Raw genomic sequence first — 27654 nt, 5'->3', positions numbered from 1 at the left:
CCTTCACATCGAGAGGAGCCAGTTGAGGTAGCTCGGGCATCTGGCCAGGATGCCTCCTGGACGCCTCCCTGGTGAGGTGTTCCGGGCACGTCCCACCGGGAGGAGGCCCCGGGGAAGACCCAGGACACGCTGGAGGGACTATGTCTCTCGGCTGGCCTGGGAACGCCTCGGGATTCCCCCGGAAGAGCTAGAAGAAGTGGCTGGGGAGAGGGAAGTCTGGGCCTCCTTTCTGAAGCTGCTACCCCCGCGACCCGACCTCGGATAAGCGGAAGAAGATGGATGGATGGATGGATGGATGTCTTTTGGCAAAAAAATAAATAAATAAATAACATGGGACTTATGTTGGTAAGGTGACGATATAAAAATTGCTTAATTTGTTAATAACTGAAAGGGAAATAAAAATACTGAGCCAAAAAACATAAGATTGAACAGATGTATCATTAGTTTGCATTCAAACGTATCCAAACTTTGAGCTGCCCCCTGGTGTTCAGGAGGGCCATGACAGGAAGAGAAATAATTAACTGCATGTTTTAGTTCTCAGCTTTGGTATCAACCGGAGACCTGAGGGGTCTGGAGGACATGAAGGAACAAAGTAATCTGAAAACTAAGGCTGGACTAGTATTATTATAGCACTTTAATACAGACAGGTAGTGAATGAAGGGAATTTAAAGACTGTTGTGACTCTTAGGGCAAATCAGGGCTAGCCGTTAGCCTCAAGTTAGCTTAGAGTTAGCTGTAAGTTTCTCTCTCGGCTTCTCTGTGCTAATAACACACACACACACACACACACCCACACAAAATGCAGTGTAAGCAGGTGGCAGTAATAATGACCAGTTCATAAATGAAACAAACGTTGAATAAAATATTTTTGCCTTCAGGTTGATATTTCTGTAAATTACTGAATGAGTCAGCCTGGGAATTGTTTTATGTCAGCTTTTTAAATATAGCATGTTGATTCTATATCAACACCACAATCATCTGCGGAGTAACATTTTCTGTTGTTTCCCAGAAAAAAATGTGCATCTCTTAATACCATTTCACATCTTATGGCGTCTGCTCGAAGATTTTGTTAACAAAACTATATTGGAGTAATCTGGAGTATTGTTGTTGCATTGGCTTGCTTTTCTAAATGGGAACAATATTTAAAACAAGAATTGGACCAAAGATGATGCATTTTTAAAAAAAAATATGTCATTTTAAAATTCAGACCACTTTAACGTTCGCACAATGTGTCACCTTAAAACTACCGTGCGTTTTATTAGGATATTATGTAGTAGACCAGATGCCTAGTACATAGTCATAAAGTAAAATGAAAAGTATAAATGGTGTTCAACATTTTTTGCATCTTAAAATTGGAAAAGTTAAAATGGTTTCAGATAAATCTCTGTGCAAAATGTTAACCTACAGAGGTGCAAAGATGGTAGAGATATAAATCAACAGACTTGTGGATATAACTTAGTGAGGGGTATTGAATTACAATAGATACTTTTAAGATTTTTAATTGTGAAAAGGTTTGAAAACGATCTAAAGAATGTCTTCTACTGCACAATTCTTTTTGTTGATCTACTGCATACAATCTCAATAAAATACAGAATTATGTGGTTATAGCATGAAAAAATATGAAACAAAATGTGTACATTTATCCACATAAAAAAACAAACAGGTATTCCTCTTACTGACTGACCTATTCAAATAGAGGATACACATAGATAGAGGTTGCTGTTAGCTGCCATTGCAAGCACTATTTTATATTTCTAAAAATGTTAGAATTTTATTAGTTTATTCCTGTTACATTTTCCCCCATTGACTGTGTTGTCAGCCAGGGAGTCGTCAATCGTCTCAGTTTTCTCTGTTTGGCTCCCGTGCAGTTCGTGCTGCCACATGTAAAAGATGGAGGTCCTGGAGAACATGGGCGAGGGAGCCATGGAGACGGAGGGGTCCGCCATCATGGCAACCCTTCTCAACGGCAGCTTGGATGGCTCTGCAAACTTCACCAACCTCACCTTCTTGCCTTACTACCAACACTCCCTGTACGTAGCGGCCAGCTACATCCTGGCCTACTCCTTCATCTTCCTGCTGTGCATGGTGGGAAACGTCCTGGTGTGTCTGATCGTCATGGAGAACCGATGCATGCGCACAGTGACCAACCTCTTCATCCTCAACCTGGCGGTCAGCGACCTCCTCGTGGGGATCTTCTGCATCCCTACAACTCTGGTGGACAACCTCATCACGGGTAAGTGTTCGGTTATCAAACCTATGGACTTCTTACTGGTAAAAAAAAAAAAAAAATACAATTGAAAATGTGTGTTTGATCATTTAAAGCTGCAGTGTGTAACTTTTATATATACAACAAAAGGTTTTACACATTTATTAAAACTGTCACTGTTTCACAGACAATTTGTAAAAAATAAAATAAAAGAAATAAAAAGAAAAAAAATCAAGCTCCTTCCAGTGCTACAAATGTCATCTGAGGCAATGCACTGCTCCAACCAATTAGAGCCAGGATGAGAGTCTTAGCGCTGTCAATCATCTTCATGTATGTGATTCTAAATGTGTGGAGAAATAAGTTGCTGTTACAAGAAAACCGATTATCCGCCTCTATTGGTGGCTATGCTAACTAGCACTAGTATTAGCATTTTGTACTTTGTACTTTTTTGGGGGTTTTTTCTTTTGCTGCTTTTTTGTCTTTCCTTTGGTTTGTTGTTTTGTTGCATTTTCTTCTAATTCATGTAAAGCACTTTGAACTGCCTTGTTGCTGAAAATAAAAACCTTACCTTACCTAACTCACCTTACCTCAGCATTCATGGCGGGGAAGAAGCTCTAGCGTAGCCGAGAGCAAGAGGGAGAGAGTGAGCAGCGCTTGTATGGGATGATTAACAGCATTAAGACCCTCCTCCTTGGCTCTGATTGATTAGTGGCGTGTTTCTACAACTAGTACTGCGAGAAGACAGAGGAGCTCACGTCTTTCATTATCTGTCTCATACCATGTACGTTTTAACAAATATGTTTAACAAAACAACTTTTTTTTATAGCATTTGCATCTTGTAGCTTTAAGGTATTGAAAAGAAAATATGTTGTGGCTTATGGTTTTTTTTGCTGCACTACAGTTATTACTGTATTATAAATGCTAAGATCCATCAGGAAATTTTGTACTAAAGAGAATATTTTTTATGTGAACATATTTTTGCACAGGTTAGATGCTGCCCGTTCTTAAAAGGGTTAACGCCAGCAGTGCTTAGGCGGGTGCCGTGTTTGCAGACAGCCTGGTGAGCCGAGAGCAGAGCTGATTACAGTGATGAGAGGAGGCGCACTTTCAGGCGTCAGTGTTCCTTCCCGCAGAGCTCTGCTTAATGAGATCTGAGCCCCTGAATGGCTGACTTAGTGTAATTTAAGAATGAAACGAAGCACCAGCAGGTGTCTGGCTAAGCTCGTACGTTTCAATGGTCACCCTGAAGCTAACTAAAGTGCTCTTAATAAGGGGAGCAGTGATTGGAAGTAATATCAACTTCTGTGAACTTTAAAACTTGCTACAGCATCTCAGGGAAGTACAGCCTGGTGAGACCGACCCGAAGGCCGAACTGATTTTTTTATAAACAGCTCCGCTCCCCCTCCAGCGCTCGGAGGTTAGAGCTGGCTCCTCAGGGAGCGGACGAGACGTGTAACAGCAGTGGGCAGTGCGGTCAGAGCCTTACCCAAACACATTTCAGGTTGAATCCCCTCGGCCACAGCTAACAGCAATGTAATTCACCAGGGATGGGAACGTTTGCCTTGTCATGTGATTGATTTCTCATGGCAATCAATCACATGATCAACATCTCCTGATTTTAAAGTGTCCACAGACAAAGACTACGACCTCATCATCCTCACACTGCGCTGGCGACTCTTCATAAAATTCAATATATACAGTATATGGTGGCTGGTAAGAAAAACAACTATTTGGATTATGAAATTATGAAGTTACTTTTCTTCTGAGCTACTTTCTGAAAGAGTAGCTTCTGCTGATTTTTGTAGTATTTGAAAAAAAAAAAATTAACTATTGATAACATCAAGTCTAAGGTATATTTGCTTACCATTACATCAAGGCCGATATAAAATAAAGTACTTTTAAAGGAGCAATATTATGTGTTTCATAGCAGAATCAAGTAACTATGTTACCTTCGGTTGTTAGAAATGTTATAACGAGCTCAGCTGATGTTCAGTTCCACCAGGTGTTTGCTAATTGCTGATGGCTAGTCTGAAGGAGCTGAGTGGAGCTGAGTGGGGGTAAGGGGTTGCTCTGTTAGGCAGAAGTGTAGAAATTTTAAACTGCAGCTCTGAAGGCGATGCTAGGTCTCCCAGGTGTTTTGCACAGCCTAATGGTTGCCATGGGAGATGAAAGGATTTCTCAAACATGCATGAAAGAATCAAAGCAGTACTCCAGGTGTGTTTTTGATTTCCCTTTAAAATGAACAGAACTCATCCATCCTGTTCTCCTTTTCCTCCACAAAGAGCCGAGCTCCATCTGCATCCTGCTGTTGAACAGATTGCAGCAAGTTGTGGAATTTATTCACTTCACTTTGAAACTGAAATCAGTGCATCTTTCCCTATTGTGTATTCACAAAACTAAGCGATTCCTAATCAACAGATTCTCTAGCTGGTTCAGTGGTCATGTCTTTTAGCATCTCTAGCAGCTACACTTACAATCACATCTCCCAGCATGTAGAAATCGGCTTATCCGCTTGTGAACACAAACCTCTTTCATTTTTTTCCGAGCCACTGACTGGAACGTGGGATCTGACACTCAAGGCTGCTTTCTGCTCCTCCGAATTTTTTAAAAAGATGGCTGATTATTGCAAAAAAAAAATGTCTTTTATTCTCTTTAAAGGTCTTTGTATCTCTTTATGACATTTTTCTCCCTGTTTTCTGATTCATCGCTGTTGACATAAGGAACGGGTGTCATATATGTCAAAATAAAAGCAGAAAATGTGATAATGTTGTGATTTATGAGATCCTTTGTGTAGATGTACAAGGTTTGTGTGAGTTACTGAGAAGAGTTGCCTATTGTAAGATGACTCTGACATTCAAGTCTTTTCAATAATGTACTGCCTCAGACAAGAACTGTAGTTATTTCTTATACAATATCTTTATAATTATTTTCAGCTCTTTATTAAGCCATTTATACCGTGTGCCGCTTATAATGTGAAAATGGGGCTGCATGGGGAGGAAAATTACAACATGAGACAAGAGTCGGACTATGAAATGAACTTTTCTTCATTTCTAACTGCTGTGCGTCGCGGCCGCCGAAGCAAAGACACAATTTTTGGACGAATGACTCGTGTCTAATAGCTGTCCACAAAACCTCTCCCCTTTGTGGATCTTTTATATCAAAAATGCCTCAAATATTTCCAGTCATTTTCACACAAATGATTTGTGAACGCAGTGAGAGATCATTGAGCTGCTGGCTCCTTGGAGCTTAAGTCCAGCTTCTTATGAGAGCAGACGCCTAATCCACAAAACGCTAAGAATTATTATTTTTTTATTATTTTTACACTGAACAGAGATTCTTTAAAACCCTGCTTAAAATGTATGAAATCTTTATAGATAGACTGATATTCCGGGAATGCTCAACAAGCAAGTGTGCCTTCTTGTCAGTCATTTTGGATACAGAGGAAATTTAGTCTGTTTTCACACCTGATAGTCCAGTGGACTCCGTTTGAAAATTGCAACATTTCTACAGTGGCTCACTTTTACACTGCACTCTGTCAAACGATCCAAACTACTTGAAAAACCTGTTCACCTCCTCGCCTGTGGTGGCGCTGCACCAACAACTACTGAAGGAAACAACACAAACTTCTGAACAAGACACTGAGCGCAACTTCCTCCTTCACAAAAACCAAAATGGAGTCGCGTCATGTGTTAGCAGTTGTAAGATTTGTCTTTTGTCTTTGATAAAAGACCATGAGCCATTTCCCTCGATAGCACTGGACTCTGGCCTTTGTTTTGGTTGTATTTACCCAGAATGCCCTGCTCTATAATTAATTTCCTGCTTTTGGAGTGGTCTAAAGTCCACTTGTGTCCACATACCTATTCAAACCGCACTAGAGTTCATTTCAACCGAACTGAGACGGGTTTGTAGTTGTTTCTTAATCTTGTGTGATGCCTTTCCTATGAAGCTCGTGTATCATTAAACTAATAGAAAACAGTAAAAAAAAAAAAAAAGAAATACAGGAAGGGCTGCAGACACCTAGAAGGGAACTGTTATATTTGAACTTTATTTGAAAGAACAAAAAGACTGTTTGACAAATGATGAAGATAAATAACAAAGGCTGATAAAAGAAACTCAACTCTGCTGTTTCTTTGTTGTGCATAGCAGCAGCTTTAGTTGAGCTGTTATGTTGCGGTTCCCCAGGTGGAGAACAACCTGAATCGGAGTTGCTTTTGTCCCTCCAGGTGTTGCATCTGAAAAGTTGGCACTTGAAGCTCTTCAGCCATCAATGGTGTTTGGACTGATTGCGCAGAAGTTCTCTTTCAGGAACTAGAAGCTTTTGTTCTGGCACTGGCAACTTTCAATTCCACTTTTGAGCCTGACTTTAAGATGTTTTTTTTATGATTTTGAATTTGTTTCATCATAATATTCTGTTGTCATGGATTCATGGGTAAAACCTTGCTGGATGCTGTTTTAAGATTCATCAAATCTCTGCTGCGTACGTCTGAGATTGAGTGCAGTGAAGTGCAAAGCAGTCAGTCTGTCTGTCTGCGGTATGTTTGGAGGACCGTCACTCTTATGTCAGCAAAACCCTTCTTCTTTGAAGTATCAGGTTTACTCTCATCCCAATTGAAAAGGAACTTTAAAAAACAAGTTTTCACTGAGTTCAGTATCTTGTGGTTTCGTTGTTGAAGTTTAAAATGTTACTGATTTGTCACAGTGTCTATAAACTTGAAACTACTCCTTTATATTGCTCTTTAACATTTCGCTTTTTAATTCTTTGTTGCAAGTGGGTTTTTTTTTTTCCACTTTTCTAATAAAAAAAAGAGAATGTAAGATGTCAGTCTTCTTTTTGTGCTGAATAAATCTGACATTTGGCAGATTTCTGATGATGCCTTTGATAAAGTTTTCTTTTTCAAAGATAAAGATTACTCACTTTGTAGAGTTTTGAGTAAATCCTTTATTTTTGAAATTAGACGTTGTTTTTTCCTCATTTCTTAGGAACAAAATGGTTTTCATTTAAAATAGATAAAGACGAAAGGTCCCGTCTACTAATAAGTTCATTTCATCACAATAGAATTAGTGGGATTCTACTAAATGTACCCTATTATGAATTTTTGCAGACTCCCTCCATTATTCCACTTTTAACCAGTTACTGTATTGTCTGGACTACAGAGCGCACCTCACTATGAGCCGCACCCACAAAGTAAAAAAAACAAACAACTGGAAACGTACATATATAAGCTGCACCGGGCTGTAAGCCTCTGATATCTCCGCCGCTCTGGGTTTTCTACAAGGACGCAGCAGAGGGCTCCAACCCGCTGGACAGGGACTGGCAATCCACTGTGACCAGGACCAGAAAGACCCGGTCTTTCTGTCATCCAACACATGTTGGATTTCCCCCAGTGGGATTAAGGGATCAGGATCCTTACCAGGACTCTGCTCAGTTCCCACAGCCCACAGTCAGTCCAACCCGTCCCCAGAAGCCATAGGTGACCATCCCGGACCCCACGACTCCACATTATGGCCCAACAGCCACCACCACACCAGAGGGGAAGACCCCCCACCACCAACAACACTAAGAACCACTTTTAGTTGCAGGAAGCTGAAGGAGATGAGCTGTGTTGAGATTTTTCTCAAATCTTACTTACTGCATAACTTTAGTTCTTTGAGGCTGGAAAATATTCATTTGTATATTCATCAAAGCTCACTTAAGATCCCATCACAGAACATCAGCCTTGTTTAGATCTGAACTTTGACTGGGTCTTTTGTCACATTTTCATTCTTTACTTTTTCAGTCATTTCATTGTAGATTTGCTCCTTCTCTAATTAAGACTATTCAATCTTTTTCCTAATTGGACTGTCATAAACTGACTTTTCTAATGCTTATTAACACCTGGAGAGCAGATGATGGAGCTCTGCAGCCATTTGCTTCCCCCAAAGTCCGACCTTGTGGATAATTTAGTGGAACTCTCACTAACTAGGAGGATTGACAGCTGAATTTAATTCAGTTCATTTCACTAATACTTAATTAAACTTAAATGTCATTTAGATGGTAATCTTCATATATGTTTCTTGGAGAGCTAATAACAGTGATGGCTGTGGGTGGCTGTGTGCTTTCAGTCAGCCTCTGACTGAAAGCACTATGTTGTTGAACTTGTGAAAAATGTTCTTAGGGTGAGCCCTCTTGTTTTCCAGTTAATGAAACATATTTATTTATTTATTTATTTTACATAAGTTATGAAGGCTTTATAACTTATGTAACTTATAGCCCAAGTATCAGAGCCCAGTTTTATTAAATCTCATTACAATCTGTTTTTGAAAGAGGAAGTGTGGGAATCCAAAGAGGGCTCCTACAAGCTAACAGGAACTGGGATGCATAATTACACATAACTGGGGAAATAACAGGAAGGCGAGTGCAAAACCTTTTTAAATCACTACTGGAAGTATCTGGAATAGTGAATGATGAACAGAGCAATTTGGAACAAAGACATCCTCACCGTAGAAAACACATCTATAGCCCAAAAATGAAAACAACGCAGTAGACAGAAGGTGTGTTTCCATTACAAGTGTGCACAAATTCGGCTAATGTCGAAAAAACACAACTTTGCAATTGCGGTGATTCAATTAAATAAGAAATAAAATTACAGTCACATGTGAATAAACTTGCTCACATGATAAGTCATTAAAAATAAAAAAAAGAGATATATTCATAATTCAGCCATGGCGCTAGCTCTTGTCAGCCATCAGAGGAGACGTCAGCATTTTATTCAGGCATTGGAGCAACAAGTCCATTATACTTAGGCGTGGCTGTGTGTGCAGCGTTCTGGGGAAGATGTAGTGATCCATAGATAATTTTACCAAACCAACCAGTTCCTGTTTTCTTCTTTGTGGTTTTTGCCAGTAGTAACAACTGGCTGTGGAAAAAGTCTTTCCATTGAACTTTGGCAAAATACATCAACTTCAATACACCTCATCAAGAACTTTTAATCAACAAACACGAGTTATTTTCAAAATTGTTTCATTTCCATTAGGCAAATTTATTTTTATAATATCAATTTGTGCAGTTTTATGATTACTGGCACCTGGAAGTTGCTCGAGCTTCTGTCTTACTTTTAAAGCTGCGCGCAAACTGTTATAAACAACAAGGACTATTTTAGTTTTTAATTCATCTTGGCACTTCATATTTATCTGCACACTTGTCCTTTTGCAATCTCAGATTCACACTTGAAAGTAAGAAACAAAAGAACATCAAGCTGTTCAACTCCAGAACACAGTTCATGTCTGACATCTGTTTCAAAGAAAAAGAAGCAAAAAAAGAGCAAATGAGGTCTTTGGAGTTGAATGAAACGAATGAAACTGTTAACGAGCGCTGCCTTTAGCAATTGAAGTTGATGTGAATAAAGAAATATCACAGATGAGTGGAAGTGCTAATAAGTAATAACACCGAAGTTGTTGAGAATCTGCACTGAGCAGAAGAACCTTCATCTCTTCATCTCTGCTTCAACGACTGGCTGATCCAACGGGGCTTCGTAGCTTCATCATTCATTGAGTCTCTATTCTGTTACTGTAGCAACATGAAACTACGCACATGAGCCTGCTCTCCACGGCCGACATGAGCAGCGGCATGCTGAGGTGTATGTTAATTGCGTCGAGAGTGCCAAAGTGAAGTCCTAGCTGCAGACGTCGAGGTGTAGGAGGTGTAATACTGGAAGTCATGAACCGGAAGCAGAACCAAGGGCACAAAACCTGCTCTAATTTAGTTACAGCAAAGGTTCAGTCCTGACCAGCTACCATGATCTGACCACAGTAAAGTCCTGTCTTATACTGTATATCCTACTTTTATTTATTGGTATTTCTTGTATGATAAATGTGTTTTTTTCCTGACCTCTGCCTTGAAGTGTTTAGATTGAACTCTGCTCTCTACTTTTTTTGCTAAAGTGTCTGGTTGGAACTCTGCAGGACTGAAACCAACAGTCCACAGTAATTAAAAAATTATAATTTTTTTCTTCGTCTTCGTCTAAACAGAACTTTGTCTGCACATATTGGATAATTACTTCAGTTTTGAAGTATTTAGGACATTATGTCTTAATTAGCTGCAAGCTTTAACAATGAAACTTGAAGCTGCAGTGACTTTTATAAACACCATCTTTTTATACATTTTCTAAAACTGTAACTATGTCTGGACAGTACAAACCTTGGTGTGTTTCAGCAGATGGCAGTAGGACTGGAAGTGAGTTTCAGTGCCGTCAATCATCCTTGTGTAGACATGGTTCCCATGGGAACTTATGCTGGAAGCACGACCTGCTCCATATCGGATTAAGTTTTTAGATTGGAGACCAAAACTGCTAAAAGCTCTGCCTCTGATAGCTTGAGAAAATTAAAAATCATCTGGTTACTTTGCTGGGTTTTATTTACCAGAACATCTTTGTCAGAGACGTGTTGCAGGAGTAATGATAGTTTTGTATCTTAACAAAAATGATTAAAGTTTGACTCCTTTTGAAGCTCAGGATTAGAAACTAATGTCAGCCGTTTTTCTTATTTTAATAAAAGAATGATCATCCTGGAGACCTCAAGGCAACTCAGTTTTAAAGGACAACTCAAAGCATATCTTTAAGCATATCTTTTAACTTATTTTGTTCTCACTTTCCTTTATTTCTCTCTTTTCTCATTTGGTTACATTTAACACTGTACAATTTTATATATATATTATATTTTAAAATTACAATATTTAAAATAGATTTTTTTTTTTTTTTTTTACATTTTTCTTCTTGATAGTAATCAGTCACTACTGGATCGGTCCTGATTGATTTTAGCAATTAAATATATTTGAAATTGGATTCCATAGATAGATAGAGCAAATATCATTAATATAACATTTGCAATAACAAAATGTTACGTTCGTTAATGTTTCAGAAATATGACTGTGATATTGAAGTGCATTGATTTGGATTTGTGGGGGGGGGGGTTCTTCCTCGTCGTCCTCCTATTCTCTCCCTCCAGCTTTGTAATATCATAAACAAGTGCGCACTTCAATCACGGGGTTAATTATTCTGTATTTGTCAAAGAAAGCCTAAATATGTTGAACCCGCATCATGTGGAGGAGACCACACAGAATGTCTAAAGATACAAACAAAAGCATTTTGTTCAGCCCTGTATTCATTTAATTAGGCGTGACAAGATATGGTGAGCTTTTTGAGAGGTTGCGTGACTTTATGTTTTTTCAGATGCAATTCAGTATGATGAAAATCCAGTCGCCTTTGACCGCAAAGAAAGCCAGAATAGAAGGCTCTGCAGCAACTACCAGACTCTATTCATAGCGGATATGGACAACTGTGCGTAACGGAAACCCTATAAATTCTAGACACTAACAGGTACCATAGAATTGCACAAAAATCCGTGAGGGACGGCGGAGTCCCTGCTTGAAATTCCGTGAAAGAGTTGTACGGAGCCTTGTGCCAGAAGCCCATTAAAATGCTGTCTACATTGTTTTAAACTGTGATTGTGAGCGTGAGTGGGAATAAAAATAGCAACAGGTATTTTGTTCCATATAACACAGTAGGAGTGTAACAGGTAAACCTTTATGGATGCAAACTCGACTAAAAACCCAGGATTGTATTTGAAACGTAATCAATTACAAATTTATTGATGGAACCTGATTTAATGTCGTGTTTTGATTGTTGATTCTATGTTGCATTGTGTTTCTGTGTTTGATATGATGTAAAGCACTTTGAAATGCCTTGCTGCTGAAATGTGCTATACTAATAAAATTTGATTGATTGATTGAAAGGTAAGAAACAAGGTCCCCACCTTGTTTCACCATGGCATGGTGAACTGGTAGGAATGTCTGACTTTCATCTCTGGTAATTTTTCAACATGATCAGCCCTCTGCATGTTGAAGAGTCTGACCTGGCAGAATCAATGAATTGCTTTGCCTTATAGTTGCAGGGATGTGTTCTGTGAGGAAGCTGCTGTGACAGAAAAGGCTCCACTTTCCCACAGCACAAACAACATAATGAAATTCTCCACCAACAGCAGTTCTTTTCAGGTGTCAATTGTTCTGTACAATAATGTGCCGTTAGCTCAGAGCTACAGCATTTCAACTTGAACGTTTTGCACCATGCAGTTCACAACTCTCTGTTTTTAAGGGAGAATGAAGAATAAGATCCAACGCCTGGATAGCTTAGCAGTGGCAAGAACAGCAGGAGTGTTTAGGATTTGGAATCAAGTTAAATTTAACATGGTACCACTCTTCAACTCTTCCACATTGTGTCACGCTTCAACCAGAAAACAATGTCGTTGATCATTTTGTGATCGACTGCAGCAAAGCAGCGCATTATTTTAGTCTTTTTACAATAAAAATCTACAAAGTGGGGCGAGGATTTGTATTCTCACACACTGGATCAATACTTTGTAAATCCACCTTTGCCCGTGGTTAACATACGTAGCTCTGTTGAGGTATGTCTACCAGCTTTACGTCCCCTCAGCATGATGCAGCCACAACTATGCTTCACAGTAGAGGAGGCATATTCGGGATAATGTAGAGTGACAGTTTTCTGCCACACAAAAACTGTATTTCCATTGCAAATGTGCATAAAGCTTTGTCGGTATTCTGCTAATGTTAAAAAGGAAAAAAAACTATTTAGCAATTGTGGTGTTTCCATTAAATAGGAAAATCACACATGAAGAAGTTTGTTCATGCAATAAGTTATTAAAAAGCATGCCTGCGCCATCTTCTAACTACTTCCTGTCGTCTTCTTCTTTGTGGTTTTTGTCAGTAGTAACATTGGACTGTTGATCATGCGACATGTGTGATGCAAAAAAAAATTGTTTCCATTCCAGCTTTGAGAAATAAATAAATTTACATAGAGCCAAAAACCCACCTCATCCAAGCACCAAAACCTATTAGCGAAAACAGGAGTCTTTTTTTTTTTTTTTATTGTTGTGTTTTTATGAGGTTAATTTATTTTTGCATTTCCGATTTGTGCAATTTTAAGGTCAATGGACATGTAGCAAATTGAAATTACAAAAATACGTATGCTTTATGGAAACATGCCAGTTTGGAATAAACAAATGTTTCGATAACAGTTTTTGAGAATTATTGCATCGAAATTTGTGTATTTTGCAAAACTGCAGTGGAAACACTTTTTTTCCCCATCACACAAGTTTGCATACAGAAGCAATGAGCCTTATTTGTAGGCACTGGCTCCTCCAGAGCTCCCTCAGCATCACTCAGTTCATCAAAAGTTGAGTCTGTCATTCCATAGTGTTGAATCCATAACTTTTCTGTAATTTCCAAAGACGCTACATGAGAAGCCGCTCCCGAGTATGAGAGGTTTGTCGCCCCAAAGCCTGAATAAGACGCCGACGTCTCATTTGATGGCTGATACGATGAGCACTAGCGCTCTGTGAGAAGTTCACAGACCTGAATACAAATTTTTAAGAAGAACTATTGGAAATCTTGAATTGTTCTTCAACTTCATAATTATCTGCTACTTTTTTGGTGTAAAATCTCAATAAAACACATTGAAGTTTGTAATTTTAGTGGGAAATCTCATATAATTCAATGACTTTGGTGCTTTGATTCCTAGCAGCAGGTGTAGAATAATTGGACAGGTGGAGAAAATGTAAAATATAAAAAAGCAAAACGAAAAAAAAAATCTAATTATGAATGAATGTACTTGAATGAAAGACATATTAAAAATGGTTTTATAAAAACCTTCCAAGGATACACACACATTATTTCATCAAATGATCTGAATATATCCACTAGAATTTGAGATGGTGAACTTGAACACCAAACCACGTCAAAGCGACAGTTAAAAGTATATTTAATATACTTCTGTTTACTCCAAAAATATACACCTCAACATTTGTTACTCTTTCTTCTACTACACATGACAAACAACAAGAACGCTTCAGATTTCTCCCCAGTTAAGCACCCAAATGAAATGAATGACTTACAGCCAAGCCTCTTTCTGAATTCGATGACATTCTAAGAAGGTAATTAATCCTTTTGATTGGTGTGATTCAGAACACAGACACTTTTAAAACGCCGCCCCTCAGGGACCAGATTCAGACCCCCCTGTGGTACAAAGCCTATTAGCCCGCTCCTTTAAAAGGTGCAATTATATGGCTTTTTGAGTGTTTTATTTTATACTGTACCACCTAATTAGTCATGTTAAGCTGTTCTTAAAAAACATTTTGTTTTGTTTCAGCCATGATTCACAGGTCTACAGCATTTTTGGACGCAATTATCACAATCAAATCACTACTGTTTATAAGCGTTGGAGCGAGTGCTACGCTAGAGGAAGAGCACTGCGACCATTGCTACCTCAGCCGTCCTCTGCAGGTAGCTGTGTGAAGAAGTGCTGGTTACCTATTGAACGGGAATCTTATCTTCCCTGAGGTCAATGTCAATTCATGTACATGTTTCTCAATGTGTCTGTGCTTCAGCAGAGTTTCCCATGTTCTATTATAGGTATTAGCTATTAGACTGTGACAGTATGTTAATAGAATACATATATATATATATATATATATATATATATATACATATATAAATCATCTGTAAATAAAGAGATTAAGAAAGATCCAAACTGCCAAAAATAAAGTTTTCACCTATAGGCCTACTGTTCTTAAAATGTAAAGACAGTGTGCCGTTACTGATGCATGTCTGATGCAAAGGCCGGCTAACACCTTTCTCTAATCAAAACTCTAAAGACCAAAGACCGTTGTCAGAAGGTTAATTGACCGCCAAAAGGGTGAAACTGAAACCAAGACAAAGAATACAATAAATACATGAATATGTGCAGCATTGAATGCACTTCTACACTCAGTTTCTGCCAAATACCATCCTAAATACATCTATAAATCTATGCTACCAACGCCATATGGGATAATCTCTCGAATCGCTTGAATTTGCATAACAAAGAAACTTATTGTACAGTCAAATAACACATTAGTAAACTACATCTGGCACGGAAATAATCCCACAGAATTACTCCCGCAGTACACACCGGCAATGCAGCTATAAATGACAATGTCTGCAGATATTCACTCCAACCAGACCTCACAAAGTGGGTACTGACGCCATATTGTCTGCTTGACTGCTACTGCTATTCAATAAAGTTTTGTTTCAAATAACCAAAGGTTGCTGGGTTTGCAATTCCTGTAAAGAACATGTGAGGGCAGGCTTTTCCCCCGTTTTGACCTACATAAATGACCTTAGTTACTAAAAACTAAATATATATAACTTCAAAACAGAACAGACAAGATAACATCTGCGGTGAATTCACACCAGGCCTGTTTAGCCCGCTTTAATCGAACTCCAGTTCATTTGTCTAGAAAAGTCCGGTTTGTTTGAGGAGGTGTGAATGTGTAATGAACTCTGATGCGGATAAAAAAAAGCTAAATCTGGTCCGCCTGAAAGCCTCGGTCTTTGTTTGACTGAAGTGAACTATGGAGCAGTTTGAATGCATATGTGACCACCAAGTGGAGTAGAGACAGCTCCAAAAGCAGGAAGTGGACTACAGTGTGGGGCATCCTGGGTAAATACAACTAAAGCAAAAGCGCTAGCAGGAGAAATGACTAGTGTTTTTTTTTACCAACGACAAAAGAGAAGTCCTACAAGCGCTAAGTGACGGCACTCCACTTTTTGTTTACATTTTGAGAAGAAGGAAGTTGCACTCATCCCTTTTTCAGAGGTTTGTGTCGTTTCCTTCAATGGCTCTTGTTGCAGTGCCACCCCAGGCGAGGGGGGGGACGGGTTTTTCAAAGGGTTTTGTTGGTTTGACACACAAAACACACCAGCTGAAAAAGTAACAAACATTGCAATTTTGATCCCCAACAGAACTGAGTCTGACTCTGTGAAACATTTCTTATTCCAACATTAAGCACATGTTTTTAATCTTCTTTCTCTGCCTTACCCTTAGGATGGCCCTTCTCCAACACAGTGTGCAAGATGAGTGGGTTTGTGCAGGGCGTGTCCGTGTCAGCCTCAGTATTCACCCTGGTAGCAATTGCCATTGAAAGGTGAGTTTGGCAACCATAAAAATAATTTTTCTAAATTCATAATTCCAAAGAATATGGTTCTTGGACCAGTTGTAGAAAATATTGTGGAAAGATTCAAACATTTTAAACATATCTTGACACAAAAAAGGCCAAAAGCAGAACCACTATAGGATATCACTGACCTTTCGAGTCTGAGCTGACAGTGTATTAGAAACTGTCAATGCATTAAAATCAATATCAGACTCCGAATCCAACAACAAAAAATCACTGCTATTCATCACAACTCTCCCACATCCACAAGAGCAATGTACGAAATCTGTGCCAAAAATCCAAATACAGATGCATCAAATAAAAAACATTATACAGTATTCTCAGAAGTCATGCCCTCTATCCATCTTTTGTAGTAAGGAGCTTAAATTTCCCCTGACGATTGAAAGAGAAAGCTTGTGATTTCTCCTCCTTGTTCTTCACACATCCATCATGTCTCCACTTCTGCTGGCATGTAGAGTTATAATCAAGGCGGGTGTGGGAATTTGGTGACCCGCAGCTGCTGCCTCTCAGTGTAAACAGAGACCCTTATTATCGCCAAGGGAACGCACTGTAAGAGATGTTAAGCAAACTGTAGCTCAACAAAAAGTCAAACATTGTAAATCATTATTTCAAGCCAAAAAGAGAGAAAATATTACAAATGTTACTGTAAAATAACATTCCGTCTTCCCCAGGACTGTGAACCAGAGAGAGAGAGACCATTTAAAGGTTCTGGAAAACTCTACAGGTATTCTGTGTTAATTAACTGATTAGGCTCTAATCATCAGAAATCTATGATAAATAAGAAAAACATAGCAAACTTTTTAGAGAGGTCACATCGTCACCTTCCTAAAATAATAATAATATTTAAAAAATCACCACCTCTTTCTTTCCACAAGATGTTTCTGAGGCAAAACAAAAATACTATTGGCAAAAAATTATTGGACATTATTTTAGGAAGGTGAGGACATTAACCATTTATTCAGGGGTTGCAAAGAAAGGTGCACCTATTGCAATTTCCTAGCCAATTACTGAGCTTTAATTCCTGATTCCGATTTTGGCCAATATAAATTATTCCTCGAAAAGTTGCTAAATTGGCAACATTGAGTTGAGTTTTGTTAACTAGGCACATTCAGAGACTTAGTGGTGGGACTTAGTGGGCGGGTCTGTTAGTCAACCCTCCCTCGGTGGCTGGCTGTCAGACTCTTGCAGAGGTACATAAAATCGGTTTCTCATGTTAGTACCAGCCGATTGCATATCACACAAAATGAAGGATATCTGTGCTGATTTTTCGGTGCCCCCTTAGTTACAGACTTAAATCCTAGAGGAACGAGTTCAGATGTGTCTCTGCTTCATCACACCAGACTCCAATAATGACCATATCAGCAAGAGTTTGTGGAGCTCACCTACTTGGTAAGGAAGTAATTCTTCCTTTGGATTCAGGTGTGCAGAACCAGAGGCACAAAGAAAACTTGAAAGACCGGACCAGAGTTTTATCCATCCAGCCATTATCCAGTCCAACACAGAGACAGACAGGACAAACAACCATGCTCACACTCACACCTGAGGACAATTCAAAGACCAGTAAACCTAACACTCATGTGTTGGGGCTGTTTGACCCAGACATGCAGGAGAACAAGCAAACTCCTGGCAGAATGATTCCAGACAGGGATTCAAACCCAGGACCTTCTTGGTGCAAGGCAACCGTCCTACCAACTGCGCCACTGGTTAATCCTAACTCGGATTAACGAACATGTCAGTTGCATTTTGGTTCCAAAATGTACATGCAAGTTGGAGACATTCCCAGAGTAGTCTCAAATCTTTCAGGAAATGGGTTTCTGCAGATGAGCACGTTGCGACAGTCCTGATATAGCAGAATTCTTGTTGTGGTTAAGCAGGAAGACACTTGGATCATGAATGTACACAGAGGGAGTGCATACATTAAAGTCTTGTACAAATACAACATTGACTGTAGTTCAATATTTAACTGTATTTTTTCCTAACCTCTCATATACTTGTGTCCTCACTAATTAGCAGCATTGCTCTTCTCTGCCTCTCCACTGTAGGTTCCGTTGCATTGTGTATCCTCTCCAGCCCAAGCTGACTCTGCTCGTTGCCAAGGTAGCCATTGTGTCCATCTGGGTGTTAGCCGTGGCTATTATGTGTCCCGCGGCAATAGCACTGACTGTGGAGAAAGTCCCTTTCCATTACATGGTCTACAATGATGACTTCAATCACACGCTGCCCCTTTACACCTGCTATGAAAACTTTGCCAATCCCCACTTGAGAAAGGTCTACACGGCGGTTCTCTTCGCCCACATCTACCTGGTTCCCCTCACCGTCATCACGCTGATGTACGTGAGCATCGGCGTCAAACTCTGCTCCTCCGCAGTCGCGAACCGAGAGCCCCAGTTGGGCAACATCACGGTCCAGGCGGGAGGCAGGAGACACGCTCAGCAAGTGGTATCCCAGAAAAAGATCAAGGTCATAAAGATGCTCATCATGGTGGCGTTGCTGTTCATGCTGTCCTGGTTGCCCCTCTGGACCCTCATGATGATGGCGGACTATGGTGGACTGGACAGGGACCAGCTGGACCTCCTCACCAGCTACAGCTTCCCCTTCGCCCACTGGTTGGCCTTCTCCAACTCCAGCGTCAATCCCATCGTCTACGGCTACTACAATAAGAACTTCAAGAGGGGCTTTCAGGCGGTGTGCAAGACGAAGCCCTTCTGCTGTGTCGCCCGGCTGCAGTGCAGAATGCCTCAATGGGGACGGAGAGGAAGATCTGCACAAGCGCTGTCGGAAGGGACCGAACTGAGAGATGGCAGCAACAACCACAGCAACTTTCTGTTGGGACTAAGAAACCGCGTTCACAATGACAACAAACTGAGCGAAACGCCAGAAATAAACAGGAGCTCGAGAATGGGGTGTATGGTGGTCCACAAAGGCAGAAGTCTCTCTGATCAGGGGATAGAAATGGTAGCCATACATAAGAAAAGCAGTAATGACGAAGGCTCCGAGAAGGTCAGCTCACTAGCGGTTTCAGTGTATCAGGCATGGGATAACTGAGGAATGCCTGGAACAAAATATGAACCAAACAAAGCCATAACACAGTGCATTGGTAAAGACAACGTCATTATTAGGACTCTCACTCAAAGCCCACAAACCCTGGATCAAGTCTAAACTTTCCAGTTAAAGCTGCAGTATATATATAAAAAAATGCTTTTTACATATTTGTTAAAAGTTTAAGACAGCTAATCTGTGAAAACAATCGAACTCCTCTGCCTTCTCAGTTCTCTGCGGTAACTACAGAAATACAACACTCAATCATAAACAACCAATCAGAGCCAGGAGGAGGGTCTTATGGCGCGTTCACACCAAACGCGTTTTGAGCGTCTGGTTTACATTCAAAGTCTATGTGGAGGCGCGATATCGAGCATCTAGCGAGGCACAATTTGAATCATTTTGAGCGTTTGACACGTCGAGCTCATCCTAGACTTTAAACGTAAACCAGACCTGACGCTCAAAAGACGTTTGGCGCGAACGCACCAAAAGTGCACACTCGTCGAACTTGAAGCGTCAGACGCGTTTTTGATGCACGCAGTGCGTTTCGTGTGAATGCACCACTAGTGCTGTCTATCAGTTTTAACAAATATTTTTGTAAAAGGTACAGCTTTAAGTCGTTTCAGCTGAATATTGCTGCCTCTTTGCAGGCATGGTGGAATTAAGGGGTAAAATACTCCATTGTGGGTATTATAAGCAAATGCCTGTAGAAGAATGCCATCTTGAATAAAACCCAGATCAAACTATCAGTCGTATGAGGAAACAACAAGGCGACTGGTTGGACCTGAAATCATCAACTACTTCAAATGGAAACACAAACTAAACATACATTTATGTAGGTCTGAGATATTCTTAGCCGCCATATTGTCAAGTACGTTTCGGCTTGGCTACAAAGAGCCACAGAATCTTTGAGGCTCTTGTCTGAAAGTAATTTTAAAGAAAATGTGCACATATTAAACATTACACAACCTGTCCCCCAGTCTGATTAATGGACACAAAATGACTATTAAAAGCATTAAAGGTGACCTTAAGATGCACTGTAGTCAGTGCAAAAAGAGCCTCATCACTCTGCCACTATAATTTATATCAATTAATTCTCCCTCTCCATTCATATATATTAAAGCTCAGCATCAGCCTGACCTGTACATTATAAAAAACGGAGCATTTACGTTCTCATTTCAGCTGCCATGCCTTCCTTTCTTCTCTGACAGCCATTTTGTTTGCCGTTCTTTTATTTTCAACCGGTACGTTAAGCTCAGCTTGTTCTCTGTCGTGAAACAATGTCAGATCCTGCAACATAAAACAGCTAGCATTCACTGAAAAATGTGCCTCTAAAGAAAATAAAACTACCTCTGTTTTGTAAATGCACAAAAGTCAGTGAAAACTGCTTTCATACACAATTAAGAACTCAAAAAAAAAAAAAAACTGTTAGTCGACTACCTCAACTCACACCAGGGTAATTTGTATATAAACTGAATCATCAAGCTAGTTTAGCACCACCAACTTCAATTTTTGAAATTAAAAAAAGATCCAAATTCCATTGAAAATAAATCAGAAAACCCTTGCTGATCATAAGTACTTTACATAATGTAATGTTACATAAGCCTCCGCCTTAACTCTGAGCTACTCTGACTTAAACAAAGCTTGAATCCCAAAATAAGATAAACTTCATCTCATTTAAATAACGAAAAACATTGCTTTAGGTTTAATAAATATTGTTCTATTGTTACTGCTGTCCTTTCTGAAGTTTTCCACAAGTAATTCAGTGCCAAACTGGAGTAAGTGATCCCTTAACTGCAGTATGAATACATGCAAGAACCTGTGCCACGAACGTTGACATTTTGTTTCAGTCTGGATGCAGTGACTGCCTTAGAGTTCACCCTTTCAATTGAATAAGTTAGCTAATATTTATTTGACCACTGGGGGGCAGTGGTCATAGCTTGTGTGTGTGCAGAGTATCAAGATGGCCGTAAGACAGAAAGAAGGAAAGAAGTAAAGAAACAAGTCAAGAAAGAAAGAAACAAAGAAAAAATGCAGAAAGTAACTTCATTAGTCTGTAACAGATTACTGTAAATTTCACACCGTACCAAAACTCCCACAAAATACTAAACAGTGGTGGATCATCAGCAGCTGCAATTCCATTGACCAGAATATTGCACGATTTGACAATTCGAAAATAAAAGTGGGAACACGGCAATTACAAACAGACTAATTTTCTGATTGCCGATTGTGCCGCTGAGATGGGTTTTCTTTGGCCATATCAAAATTAGTTTATTTTTCAAAACTGCAATGGAAATCTTTGTTTTGCATCAGGCGAGTCACATGATCAACAACCAGATGTTGCCGCTGGTTGCAAACCATAAAGAAGAAGACAGGAAGTAGGAGGACGACTGCGCGGCATATTTCTTTAGTGACTTAACGCGTGAACAAGCTTATTCACGTGTGACTTTAATTGCATTTCCTACTTATTGGAAACGCCACAATTGTGCATCGAAATTGAGTTATTTCAACAATAGCAGAACACTGACAAAATTTTGCACACAGTTGTCCTGGAATGCAGCTGGAGATGAACAGGTCGCGTAGAGTGATGTTTTCCTGGATTCATAAATGCTCTTCGCACCTGAGTTTATAAGCACCGTCATTGGTTTAAGAAGTGTTAAAGGCTCGGAGTATATATCTCCAGATGGAAGCAGCCTTCAATAAATATCAGTCCGAAGATGAAAATGCTGGTTTCCAGCTGAGAGAGCGTTCGCGTCGACTGTGAGCTTAAGCATTGGAATGGTGATGTTAGAAAATCTGGCAGCGGTAATGTTAAGACGGACGCTGTGACTCGTGGTTTCTCCACAAAGTTGTAACACAGGAGAGGGGAAATCTATTGACTGAAAGGAACATTTTGAGTGATTTAACTATGCCGTGGTCTGTTTGTGGAAAACCAAACCCATACAGATTGCTAGAACCAGTTGAGAGCCAGCTCTGGTTTGGCACTGGAACTGCATTGGTGGAGGGGGAATCTGTTAAAATGAAGGAGAATAAAGATTCAATGACATCGTTCTTAATTTGACTTTTCATCCTGCTGTTTTGTGTGAGAGTCAGCAGAGAGGAGAGAAAATGATTAAATTGAACTCTATTTTATCCAGGTATAGAGAAGGAATCTCTCTAAACTAGCTGTCACATAAAGTTTTCAAAGATTTAAGGTGTGAGAACTAAAAACCTAAAAAAAAGGTTCTTGGACACATGAAAGAAGATGTGTCGAAAGAAACCAAAGTAAAAATGAACAAAGTACTGAAGTAAGAGAGTGAAAAGTGAAAATATGAGCTGAAGCCAACATAAAGTTCAATTTATAAAAGATACCTAAACAGTACAGCTTACTAGGTGTTGTCTAATTTAATGTTCTTGCTTCTTCTAATGCAAATGTGTTCTGCTGCATGAATAAACTAACTGTGCATTTGGATAATATGCAAACTGCTGTGTAAAACTAGAACGCTTCATAACAATTAATGATAAATAACTCGAGCTTATTCACGTGCAACTTTATGACATTAAGCATACTAAAGAGGCAGTCTAAACTGATAATCATGATTACTTGCTGCTTACAAATATTTTTCTTAGAAGTTGGATGGATTTAGACTGTATTTATGTTTCAGTTGCCAAATTTGCACTTAGATGGCTCTTGCGGTGAAGATTTAAACAACCACAGCCTGGCACACCAAGTGACTCATACTTTCACAGCAGAATTTACACATGAGCCAAAAAATAAAAATAACAAAACCCTCCCAGTTAACTGACAGGGCTGCTTGGAGTCATAGTAAATGGTTAGAAAGGTGTCACGTCTTTTGGTTTTGGGCTGAATTCCAGCTGTCCAAGAACTCTAAAGTGTAAAACTTCTCCATGGACGTTGTCAGCTTCTATTTACTTCAGTTCGCTGAACCCAGCTTTCAAGTAGTCGAGGTTGGTTCCCTTGATGACGGCAGCAGAACATCCAGGCTGTCTGAAACTGCTCAGCTCACACTGGAAGCATCGCTATGCAGACTTGCAGAGGAATTTCTCAGCTGTGCACAAAGTCTTAGCAGACAAAATGGATCAGCACCGTATGGATGTACTTGCACTGTAGACAACCGAAATGGCATTTGGGTAAATCCAAAGTACACTACTCGCAAAATGTTAGAGATATTCTCCTTTTGGGTGAAATTTGAAACTGAGATTCACAACAACCTTTACAGGTGAACTTAAGGCAATTTTCTCTAAACAGTCAATTTCCCATGTCCAATTGTTCAATGTTTCTCTACGTTTTGTTCTTTAACAAGGAGCCAAACAACAAAATTCACAACAGGTGTTTGATCCATTGATCAACCAATACATTTCCTAGTTCAATCAGAATTGGTATTTAAAGAGTTCTCCTTATCATACTATTCACATTTTTAATAGTATGATATTCAATAAATCTTAAAGAAATCTTAGATCTACAAAGAACACCAGCAGTTCTTTGTATATATAAATATATACATTTCCTCTTGAGACTATTTTTTTGGATGTTACAGTGTGGCTGCCGTATGTTGTTCATATGTCTGATCAGAGCTGTATCCTTCCACGTCTAGTTTCCTAATCGGTAATAATTCTTAAGACCAACACGCCACCTAACAACTGGTCAACAGTACTCAGGATTCGAACAGGATGTTTTTCCTAGATGGAAGTGGCCACTTTAGAGTGTGTCATCAGAAAGACTGGGAGAGACACAGGAACGTATAGAAGTGAACATCCGTTGGCCAGACTTTACGCTGATGGCCGCTTCATTGCGTAGTGTCCCGCCGAACCACATATAAGGGAGTTGAGAGGCACCCAAATGTCACATCAGACCATTCGAAACTGTTCACATCTGTGTGCTAGATGACCTGTGGGGGTACCAGACCACCAGGCACAGGTTTCATCGACTTGCATGGGCCAGAGAGTTTACACTGGCCTCAGTACTGCTCTCTGATGAAAGTCGATTTATGTTGAGCAGAAATTATAGCCACCACTGATGTTGGACTTGTCAATGAGAGTGCTAAGCATCAGCCACTGTTTTTGGCAGATGAGATGTTTTAGGTGATGGTGTTGGTAAAAAACGGGCAGATGTGTCTAGTCAATACAGAACTACCCCACATTTTGTCAAGGTTACAGTGACCAGCCCGTACCACCTGAATAGCATTATAAATCTGTTCACTGTGCCCCCGCATGAACAACACAAGCCTAATTTTCTCTTCATTGAGCTCATTGAAGTTACATCATTAGGGAACGTCTAAGGGGAACTGGAGTACCTCAAATTAAGTGGCCTGCATTTCTCCAGACTTGAGTCATCATGAAGATGATCATAACTCTCTACCCCAGAACCTCAATGACTTGAAGGCCATTCTTCAAGATGAATAGGATGCCATGCCTGAACAGACAATGAGTCAACTTGTGAACATCATGAGACATTGATGCCAATCTGGAAATAATGCTCAAGGGATTCAAATCCATAATATTTTTTGTTGTGGCATGCCTACCACTGTTATGTTGCAATCATCATTGCATTCGTCTCCATTTATGCCATACTTTTATGATATAACATCATAGGAACATGGGCATTTCATGGTTTTTATGCATTTTACCCAAAAGTGGGGTATCCCTAACTTTTTTTTTTAGAACTTACACTTTTATTATTTTTACAGATGCGAGCAATTATACAGCCATACATCAGTAGTATTTAACACAAGTGTTGACAATATGAAGCTTTCCATAAAATAAACATCTTAGCATGATATCTTACGACCTCAGTATCACATCTGTAGACTCATCACCCTACAACTATAAAATAAGGATAACACTTTGGGTGGGATAGCTAAACACCTTTGGTATAACTTTTAGAAAGATTTGGTTTATAGCCCTGTACACCTCATCCCAAAAGTTTTGAAGTTTGGGGCATGACCAAAAAATGTGTGTATGATTGGGGACCGCTGAGCCACAGTTTCTCCAACACAAGCTTGGTACTTTAGGATCCATCTTAGCAACTACATCTGGGTTCCTGAAATATCTGCTAATAATTTTCCATTTATATTCCCGCCACGTATTTGAGTTTGTAACACGATGTGCCTCAGTCCAGACTCCCTCCCATGTTTTGTCAGAAATTATTTTGGCCGCCTCTGGCTCCCATCTTTGTTTTGTCCAAGTGGGATCATCCCTAACTTTTTGTGAGTAGTATATGTTTGCATTACCACAGGCAGAATGAAAATGGACATTAATTTGGACATCAACATGCCCATAAAGCTGAGCCCAGTAGAAGTAAGAAACTCTTCAGTCAATGTGATGAATGGAAAACTACTGACCTCAACTCACCTTTAGATAGAGTTCCTCTTTTCGTCATGTGTACCCCCAGCCTTTCTCACAGAACCCAACATGAAATATGCACCTCAAAGTGGTTTTCCCAAATCATGACCCAGGGTTAAACCCGTTGCCAGTATCTGTAAGGGTGAACAACCCAAGGCCTGTGTGGTGTTAAGCAGTCATGTGTTGATGTGGCTTAGTATTGGTTAGCCATAAACTTAAAGCCAGATTCCTAATTATAAATGCTTTGGTAATCTGGCTGTGCCTTGTTGTGTTCCCAAAATGAACAGGGATAAAGTGCATTGGAAAAAAAACAACAACCACGAAACTGAACAAATATGAAGCATGATGATAGTATCTTAATTGCAAACTCTGAGCAGATGTGATTACTGTAAAAATTGTATGTTTCTAGTTCTATGTTTTTATCATAAAGATGACTGTAAAAGCGAATAAGGTGGGTAAGCACAATATGTAAAAGTTCTGTGTGGAGAAATGTCAACTATTAAACCTTACTGCTTTTTTCCCAAATAGTGCAAAGAGAGACAAATGTGAAGTGTTCGAAATAGACGACTGGAACGTAACGCAACAGACTAAGTCACATTAGAGTCATCGTTCAAAGGCATAATTATGTGATTATTTATTGTGGTTATGCTCTTTCATGTTTTTTGTCTTATTTAATAATTTATTTATTGATTATTTCTATTTCATTTTGATATATTGTTTTATTTTTGGGAGATAGACTAAGCATAAATTTATTCTTATAAAATTGGAAAGCAACAACGATCAGGCCATTAGCTCTAGAAGATTGAAGTCAACTTTTACACAATTTTAGTTTATCCAGTAAATGACTGTAACAGTTCAGGAACAAATCAGACTTTCAACATCCATCTAATATGTCGATCCTCTCAAAGGAAGATTTGTCACCAGAACTCTGCCGCTGTGCAGTTGGCATTTCTCGGACGAATTTTAAAGAGCTGTTTAGATTTATGCTTTTCTATGTGAGTTAGAACCAGGAGGGGAAAATGTTAGACTCCCAAAGACCAGCGCTGTTTGTGAGACAATGTGTAACATCAGCAGAATTAGCTTCCTGTTCTTCATGATGCCGCTTGTTCACCAGCGTTCTTCAACAAAACCTATTCAGGGGTGGAAGAGTAAAGAGGAATGACTATTTAAAAAAAGGGCAAAATATGTTTGATTTTTAGTTGTGAAAAAAAAACAAAAAACATTGATTCTTTTTCGTTTCCCTCGACAATAATGTTAATTCTTTGATTTTTGGTTCTGTCCTGTAAAATTCCAGTCAGGCGCATCGAAGTCGTGATGTGACAAAACGCGGGAAAGTTGCAGGGATGGGAAAACATTTGCGAGTCTCAGTAACATTTAGGTCAATGTGATTTGTGTTGGTTCGCAGTGGTGCACAGTTTGTTGTCGACTGGTGACTAAATGTGGTGTTAATGTTTCCAGGTCACGTCTGTGTCATCGTCATTGTTTGAGTCAGCTCACTGTCCGCGCAACGTGACAAAACGTCTGTCTGTATTTTTAGAAGAACGTGTGCTTACTTCCTCCAGTGTCATAGACAAAGAATGTTTAAGCCGCAGTGGGCTTTGGTTTTGTTATCGCTGTTGAGCTTTTTTTGTGAATGTATTACAGGTGTCAAAAAGAAAAGGGGGGGAAAAAAAGCCCCGTATGATTTATTCTTCCCCTCCGGTGAGTCACTGTTCCCTGATGAAAACTCAGGAAAAGTAAAAGTTTCGGTCCATGTCTGTGGCTCGCAGTGCAAACTTTGAACAGTGTGTGCTGTGGTTCTCTGAGCTCTCTGGTGTTGTGAAGCTCGCAGCTGCTCCTCGTATCCGTCTCAATATGATTCAACCCCTCATGCTTTCCTTAGTGTTGAGTTTCTGACGTCAGCAACCTCTTTTTGTTCCTCGTTTTAGGTCTTTTTATTTGTTCATTTATTTATTTGCTTTAATGGCAAATGCATCGATGAGAAACTGTTTGACAAGCTGCAACCTCTAATAAACCAGCGATAT

General features: G+C 39.5%; 1 protein-coding gene across 1 annotated transcript; it reads left to right on the top strand.

Moving 5' to 3' along the window:
* The first annotated feature begins 325 nt into the window (after positions 1–325).
* Positions 326–27654, top strand: npffr1l2 (neuropeptide FF receptor 1 like 2). The gene is made up of 3 exons (XM_028032689.1): positions 326–2233; positions 16120–16219; positions 18292–27654. The coding sequence occupies exons 1-3, from the start codon at positions 1891–1893 to the stop codon at positions 19292–19294; spliced, it is 1446 nt and encodes a 481-aa protein (XP_027888490.1). The 5' UTR covers positions 326–1890; the 3' UTR covers positions 19295–27654.

Source organism: Xiphophorus couchianus, chromosome 12, assembly GCF_001444195.1.
Source record: "Xiphophorus couchianus chromosome 12, X_couchianus-1.0, whole genome shotgun sequence".
NCBI lineage: Eukaryota > Metazoa > Chordata > Actinopteri > Cyprinodontiformes > Poeciliidae > Xiphophorus > Xiphophorus couchianus.
Note: the sequence above shows the minus strand (reverse complement) of the source record. Positions and strands in the feature narration are given on the sequence as shown.

Coding starts and splice junctions, on each gene's coding strand:
- npffr1l2 (XM_028032689.1), top strand. CDS start 1,891: ATGGAGGTCCTGGAGAACATGGGCGAGGGAGCCATGGAGACGGAGGGG. Junction 2,234..16,119: donor GGTGGACAACCTCATCACGG/GTAAGTGTTCGG, acceptor CCTTACCCTTAG/GATGGCCCTTCTCCAACACA. Junction 16,220..18,291: donor GTAGCAATTGCCATTGAAAG/GTGAGTTTGGCA, acceptor TCTCCACTGTAG/GTTCCGTTGCATTGTGTATC.